Source organism: Babylonia areolata, chromosome 1 (genome assembly GCF_041734735.1).
Source record: "Babylonia areolata isolate BAREFJ2019XMU chromosome 1, ASM4173473v1, whole genome shotgun sequence".
Classification (NCBI taxonomy): domain Eukaryota; kingdom Metazoa; phylum Mollusca; class Gastropoda; order Neogastropoda; family Buccinidae; genus Babylonia; species Babylonia areolata.
Window position 1 is genome coordinate 81025934 of NC_134876.1, and position 8124 is coordinate 81034057.

Here is an 8124-nt window from a genome sequence, read left to right on the forward strand (position 1 = left end):
TTACCCACCACACAACAACTTCCGGGGTTGGGGGTGTCTCCAGTGTTTACAGCTGGCAAGCGGGGACAAAAACAAAAACAGTGCACCACAGACCCGCTTTCGGCGACAACAATAATGTGCATTTTGATCTAGCGTAATTATGAGAGAGGATTCATATTGTGAAGGTAGCAAAGTGATGCATGTATGTTCTAATTGCAATATTTAGCAGAAACAACAATGTCAGCTCATGATTTCATATTGTCTTTAGTTAAACTAAGTTGAAGAGAGTTTGTAATTTTGTTTATTTTCATATTGAAACTTTACCAGTGTTTCCCATAGAATGTGAATGTGGTAGTTACTGTGACTTGTTACAGATATGGGTTTTCGTTTGGCGATTTGTTTTGGGAAAGGTTTTGAATTACACGCTTGGAGTTACTATTGGCGGGGGAAGGGGGCTTGTGCTGGCAACTGTGTGCAGGCATTTCTTGAATATTCACCCATCTAAGACCGCTGTCATGTTAAATGGGTCAGAAAGCCATTTATCCATCTAATGTGTTTGAGAATGCCCCAGCAACTTACTTCCCTATTTGTGCTCATTGGCAGCTCCTCCTTCCCCTCTCTCACTGTCAGGCTCTCATTTACATGTGTATTCACTCTCTCTGAAGTGTGTGTGAGAGAGAGAGAGAAAGAGAGAGAGAGAGAGGCAGATTACTGTTATATGCAAATTGTATGGGAGGAAGGAAGTACAGATTACTGTTTTATGCCATTTGAATGGGAGGAAGGAAGTGTTTATATGAGACAGACAGACACAAACACCACACATGCACTTTTCACAATGTAACAGTGCACACACACACACACACACACACACACACACACACACACACACACACACTCTGTCTCTCTCTCTCTCACACATACACACACACAGCCTTATTTGACTCATTTAAACGCACACGCACGCACGGCCTTATTTGACTCACTTGTGATGTTGTGTACACAAATCTGTTACTGTCTTTGGTCATGTAATCTGGATTTGACCTTGGGGTGCTGCACTTCTGAACATGTAACCAACTGTGTCTGTTTCTGGTGGCTGTGAAATAGGGCCTGAGTTCCCGCAAAGCTCCGGCAAACTTACGTACAGAAACCAAGCCTATATAATACTGGTAATCCAGTTTTAGTAGTGTTTATGTTGTTTGTATGTGTATCTGTCTGTAGTAGATACATTGTTATTGACATTTTCTTATGGTAGAGAAACCAGTGAATAAAGTCGCTGCTCTGACTTTCCTAGGAAGAAGTATGGGTAAATGTTTTAGCAATGATTTGGTGTTTGAAAATTAATGTTTTTTCTCAGAACCAGTCAGGAATTATATCTATTGCTTTCTAATGTGCTAAACAATAGAGCATCTATATAGTAATGTACTTTTCTTTTAACAGTATTTTACTTATTCAGTACTTGAAACAGATCCTTTCAGGACTGGATCACATGAATGTTATATAAGATACAGTGAGATACAATCAGATACTGAAATAGTAATTAATTCTTAAAAAAAAAATACAACAGTAAATCAGAAGCAGTGATTTAGTACTACTAGTGTGTGAAAATTGTCTGCTTAATTTGGTGATAAATTTTTACAATACTGTACATTACATTAAAAAGTATAGCTTTTTTCATTAATAACTTCGTTGATAGAGTTTCCTTCTTCTTTTTTTTTTTTTTTTTTTTTGTTTGTTTTTGTTTCTTTTTTGTTTGTTTTGTTTTTTTGTTGTTGTTTTTTGTTGTTGTTATGTGAATTACAAACTTAATATGAGAAGGTGGTTTTGTTTCAGAAAAGGCATGTGGTTTGTCATGGAAAGTGCACAAACTAGCTACGAACTGTCAGATCGCCTCATTCGTGCCATCAGTGACCTCCGAACCTTTTCAGTAGTTGATGATGACATTGAGCAGCTAATAGACGCTGGGGCAGATGTCAATCGCCTGCACGGCACTCTCCTACCCTTGCACTGTGCCTGCATGGTCAGCGATGTGTACTGCTTACAACTGCTGATTGAGAAAGGAGCCCAAGTAGGAATTGCTCTGTCTGTGTGTCATACAGTGGGGGGTGGGAGGGGAAGATGGTGTGTTTGCTTGTGTGTTTGCAGTCAGCATGCTCTCTCTCTCTCTTTCTCTCTCTCTCTCTCTCTCTCTCTCTCTCTCTCTCTCTCTCTCTCTCTCTCCCTCTGTTTTCCTTTGTTATAGAAAAAAAAAAGTTGGACTTTGAAGTCAGTTGACATGATCGTGATGAATACATGAGTATAAAAATAAATTTTGGAATGATGAGAAAGGAGCTCAAGTAGGAATTGCTTTGTCAGTCTGTCATACAGTTGGGGGGGAGGGTGTGTGGGCTTGTGTGTTTGTAGTCAGTATGCTCTCTCTCTCTCTCTCTCTCTCTCTCTCTCTCTCTCTCTCTCTCTCTCTCTCTCTCTCTTTTCCTTTGTCACAGAACAAAAGTTGGACTTTGAAGTCAGTTGACATGATTAATACATGAGTAAAAAAGAAATTTGAAATGTCTTTTTATTTTTTGCCTTTGTTTTTTCTGGGTGGTCAGAGGGGAGTGGGGGGTAGGATTGGGAGTGGGGGGTTATTTTCAACCTAGATTTCCTTGCCAGCCTGCTTAAACAGACTTGACACTGCTTAATCATTGATAGTCTGCCTGCGGTTATATTCACCATGCAGCTATTTTCTAGGTCAGTCTTCTAGAGCTTCTGACATTCTATATTCAGTATTTATACAATCTGAAAAGAATTAGCTGAGAAAACATTTTGCATTTACTAACTGAGTGTAATAGTAACATTTTTTCACTTGTCATTGTCAAGTCATGTGGAATCACTTATGCCGTTATGGTGACAAGTTCTCTGTGTTTTGTGTCAGTATGAGCTTGAAAGATGCCCAGTAAATTAGCAGCATTTTCTGTTGACTTTCTTTGCCTGGGATTTGGAGTAATGGTCACAAACTTCCGTCTTCATCTACTGAAGAAATTAAGAGCCTGTCAAGTAATTCCTGAGTGTGTCATGGGTGTGCAGGTAAATGGAGTGGATGGTTATGGACGAGCAGCTTTACATTATGCTGCTGAGCGAGATGCTGGGTGTGCAGAGATCCTGATTCGGCATGGTGCCAGTGTCAATGCCCCTGATGGTAACAATGACACCCCTCTTCACTGGGCTGCCTACAAAAACAATGAGGACTGCATGAAGATCCTCATCCAGAATGGAGCCCAGGTTGATGCCACAGATTACAACATGGACACGCCATTGAACTGGGCCTCTCACCGTTGCAACCTGAAGGCCATCCAGGTCCTGTTGAGCTACAATGCCAGCACCTCTCATCGCAATTCCAGTGGATACACGCCGCTCTTGAAATGTGCTGCCATCATGGCCAGTGGGCTGGAGACGCCAGAAACTGTGGCCTGTTTCAACCTGCTGATTCAAGCTTCAGGCCAGTTTGATGCTCGCAACAATTCTGGGGAGCTGTTACCGGTGCTTTTTCGGGACAACAAAGTTCGAGAGACACTGATGCCACTGTGCAGCAACCCTGCGTCCCTGTCTGTTCTGTGCCGGGCACAGATACGCCGCAGTCTAGGGCACTGCTTTATGCCCAACGTAGTGCCCAAGCTTCCTCTACCCCAACAACTGCAGCAGTTTATCTTGCTTAACTTTTAACTCGGCTTCTTTCTCTTGCTTGCTTCTGTCATGATCTGCTTATGTTAAAGATGGTTATGTCACTTAATCTGAGATTATCAGAGGGATTTGTCTTCATCTGTTTTTATGTTTTTGATTATAAGTGTTCATATTTGTCATGACATCTGTTTGAGCAACTCATATTATGTAATAGTCTTATTTGTTTGAACACTATGAAATATCTGTGTTCAGATTGAATTGTTTTAATATCATGAATATGAAACATTTAAAAAAGGCAAAATAATTCTTTTTACAAGTACAGCTGTTATTCTTAGTGAGGCCACTCTTCAGCATGAAAGGAAGATTTTCCCATCAGCCATGTTACATTAACATGGGGACCACATATTGTAATCTGGTGAGACTAACTTATTCGCTTGAACTGCTTATAATTTTAGATATGTTGGTGAAACTTACGGATACTGGGTAAATGCATGGATCAACTTCATTAAAAAATGTCAAAAATGTATATTAGGCTTTAGCTTATAAGTTATATTCATTATCATTGATCACTTTTTAAAGCTGAAAGCATTGTTGAGTGTCTGATAATCCAGGTTCCTGTTCATTTGGACATGGAAATCAAAGCTTTACAAAATGGATGTTTGTGATGCTTCTGTCAGCTCCATCATTGGTTCCTACAGTGTTATTGAAAATGCCATCCTGTCTGGTTCTCTGGTTGGGTGCCAGTCACACTGTAATGAACATGTCACCAGTGATGTCTTCTTATAAAAGCTTAACACCTTAAAGATAATGTGCGTAATGTCAGCATTGGTGTTTAATAATTATGGTATATATAAATCATAAATCAAGTCTCTGGCCATATTCCACCTGCCAGTGTGAATAATGAAAAACAAAATCAGGATCTCTCTTTGTTCAGTGCACATGCTCACCATTCTGTGAGTTTGTGTGTGTGTGTGTGCACGTGTGCAAAGGTGGTAGGGAGAGAATTTTTCGTTTTTATGGCATTTTATAATGCACAAAAAGCACTGTGATTTTTTTGTTTGTTTCTTCTTTTTTTTTTACTGGGGGCTGAAACTTTTTTAATGATCTTTTGTATTTATTTTAGAAGGTATTGTGATTACCAAAATTAATTTCTTGATTTTGACCACCCATATTTTGACTTATACAATACTCTTTGTTAATCATTATCCAACATTTGTGCCTAATTGTATACCACCTTCTCATTCAAGTAGCTGGAAGATTGGTTGAGTCATTGATTTGGTTGGTCACAGATTTGCCTAGCTGGCATTTTACTCAGCAGTTGCTTTAGTTATTTGTCTGTGCAGGTGATACAATGGACTTTGATACCTTAACAAGTAGTCAGTATTCTTCATTTGTTATGTTCAGTTGTTCTTTTGCTTTGGTTTTTCTGGTTTTGTATTGCAATGAGATATTCAGAAATTTAAACTGTTGTAATGCCAGGCTTGATCACTGCAGCTTTTTGGATTTTTTAACTTTCCATTTCTTGACTTTATGTAGTTTGTGAGGCACGAATTGAAAGATATTCATGTGCTAGATGCAAAGTGGATCTGCATTGCGCTTTGCAGATTTGCATGTAACTCATGGCGAGTACAGTCAACATTATCAGTTATTATGTTATAGAAGGATCTCCCCAGCTCAGATAATCATAATGTGTGTGCATATTTGAACACATTTTCTTTTGTTGGCATGAATTTTGGCAAGCTCTTTTAGATGGTGTGCCATGGCAGATTTGGTTAGGCATTGGACTTCTGAACCATTATTCAACAGTGATTGAGGCCATGTTTTACCATCCGTCATGGTCTTGTGTCCTTTGAGAGTTGCACTTTATCCCAATATTCCTCATTCAACCCATGTATGAACAGGTACTGGACTTTGTCCAGGGAAGTTAAAACTTAGGAGAGGATTAGGTCCCGCCTCCCTATAGATACAATGAGTATGAATTCACTGCCCCTACCTGTAAACAGCAACGGGGCTTTTCACTTTAAAAAAAAAAAATTATTATTTTATTTTATAACTCACTAAATGTGTTAGCTTCGGTGGTTTTAGTCATTTTTGTGTTCATTTTTTTGCAGTGTCTTTCAGTGTTCATTTTCCTGGATGTGCTGTGCTGAAATCATTTGTACAGTAATTATATCAAGCATAATGTCTTCCCAAATGTTATCCCCACTAATCCCACTCATTCCCAGTTCATCTCTCAATGTGGAAATGGACTTTTGCTGTCTGTACTTTTTTCTGATCTTAATCTAATTGGCGAGCTTCAGGTTGACACATTTTCTTCCAGTCCTTCTGCTCCAGCAGTTACAGATCAATAATCATAATGCAAATAGCTAGGATGACATCTTGTCACATTTCAGGACCTTATCTTTCATTGCAAATTAACATTCTCTCCTTTGTTACTTTCTCTGTCTCTAGTGTTGATCTCACAAGGCTATGAAAGAAAAGTAACCATGTTTAAGATTGATTTATATATTTTTTCCTGCTTCTTTTAATTTTTTTTTTATATTAAATGTTATTTTCTGTTGTTGTTGTTTTTTTTTTGTGTGTATGTATTTGTTAACTACCCCACCCCCGAAAAATAAAGCCAACTCAATTACAACTTCAGCACAAAATACAGGTCTGATATTTAATTTTGTCAAGGAATTAGCAAAGATGCATTACTTTTACATTTGGTTGCTGGTTTTGTGTAGTTGTGATATCTTTGTACATGTTTAAGGGTGTGAATGGTTTCTCATGATGGAGAATATGATGATAAATATTTGTTTTTATACCCTCACCACAATTTCACCTGTTGCTGTGAATTTTGTTTTACTGTATGTCATGAATAAACTGTTTGATGTAACATCAGTAAATATACACAAAAAATAGAACTCAGTTTCAGATCTTGATTCTTTTGTTGAGAGTGTTTGCAACCATGCACACATTTTTATCAGTTTTTTCTTCTCATTTGTTAAACTGAGCTGGGCAAAAAATCCATAGACACCCAGCACATGCTGATGCACAGGTGGTGTGGTGGAGTGCCAAATTCTACAGCTTTTTTTGCCCTGCTCTCATGTTGATTTAAGTTTTGATTTCCCATAGATCTCCAATCATGCTCATGATGAGTTCTTGTCAGTCTTAAGTGTGAGCAGATTAGTGGGGACTGTTGTTAGTGGGATACGGTGGTGGTTTATCATTCTTTTGTTTCCATGTTGAGAACTTCTTGATTTCAAATGCACACTTGTCTGCATGCATACTGATACACACACGTACACACACACACACACACACTTGCTGTTTTCTGTATAAATAATTTATCTTCCCAGAGTTCCATAAGACAATTGTGGATCACACAAATTCATCATTCATGCACCACCTTTGTCAGAACATGACACAATTTTGCAATGTTACTACTACAGAGGGCATAGGATCAGTATCTTTCACTTTAGCAATGGGGATGGAAGGCCTAACTGCGAACAGTATGTAATTGTGAACGTATCGTGTACCGCCCCACTTCAAAGCGTTCTCACTACACACATTTCACAACTTAATGTATGCATTGACCTCATTCTGATACCCTAATGAATATTCATTGCAAAGAACCAGTCAAACATCAGCTATATTCCAGCTATTTCCGCACTCTTTCTTCTCTTTGCGTACCACTGCCGACCATGTTGATTGTTCACATATGTGTTCCCACAATCTTAAAAGCAAGCAAATCTCATCATTCACCTATAGTTGGACTTAAACAGTTAGAAAAAGGTGATTTGATTGGATATGTTGAATCAAATGTGCACTGACAGTGCTAGGAGAATTGAAGAAAGCATGTTGGTGACAGATCAGAACATCAGTTTTGACAGGGATCTCCAAAATGATGTTGTTTACAATTAGACCATAGGGTATTTTGATGCAAATCTTTTTGTGAATGATGTAGCAGTTACTAAGTGCTCTCAAAACATAATGTTTGTGTGTGGTGAGGGATGTGCCTGTTTAAGCGTGTGTTTGTGTGCATGTGTGATCAAAACCAACAATTCAACAGTCTGGTGCGATATTCCAATAATGTTATGTCTAATAAGTTCCAGACCTGTCAAAAAATCGATGAAAAGGAGTAGACAAAATTTTCCTGGTGCAACCAATCCATGAAAACTTTTAAAAAGAGAAGAGCTACATTTTACAATCGTACGACCCATTATCTGTGCAATACACGCATTGAGCTGGTCGCTTCCAATGGCTCGTTCAGTTAGGCTTACCAATCCTTTACTGTATATATTTTCACTAGACCAACAGGTTAATCAGTGGGGTAAAAGGAGAAAAGGCTCCTCTTTTCATCAGCTTTGATTCTTCATTCCCATCTGCTCTCCACTCCTTTCTTCTCTACATTATCAAGGAAGACATTATGATTAATATGTGTTCAAGGAACATGGCAATCACAATTTATGTGATATCAAGAGCTTTGGAGTGCATGCATGCACA

The 8124-nt window shown here is 38.5% G+C and overlaps 1 protein-coding gene across 2 annotated transcripts; it reads left to right on the top strand.

Annotated features, from left to right (window-relative positions):
• The first annotated feature begins 18 nt into the window (after positions 1-18).
• On the top strand, positions 19-6547 carry LOC143288071 (ankyrin repeat and SOCS box protein 8-like). Of its 2 annotated transcripts, XM_076596345.1 has the most exons (4): positions 19-164; positions 1084-1145; positions 1810-2044; positions 3043-6547. In XM_076596345.1, the coding sequence occupies exons 3-4, from the start codon at positions 1817-1819 to the stop codon at positions 3676-3678; spliced, it is 864 nt and encodes a 287-aa protein (XP_076452460.1). In that variant the 5' UTR covers positions 19-164; positions 1084-1145; positions 1810-1816; the 3' UTR covers positions 3679-6547. The 2 variants fall into 2 exon arrangements, with proteins under 2 accessions (XP_076452460.1, XP_076452468.1); XM_076596353.1 differs by lacking the exon at positions 1084-1145.
• The last annotated feature ends 1577 nt before the right edge of the window (positions 6548-8124 follow it).

Excerpts from the sequence above, each read along its gene's own strand:
- LOC143288071 (XM_076596345.1), top strand. The coding sequence starts at position 1,817 with ATGTGGTTTGTCATGGAAAGTGCACAAACTAGCTACGAACTGTCAGAT. Across the intron at positions 2,045-3,042 it reads TGATTGAGAAAGGAGCCCAA|GTAAATGGAGTGGATGGTTA; the intron begins GTAGGAATTGCT and ends ATGGGTGTGCAG.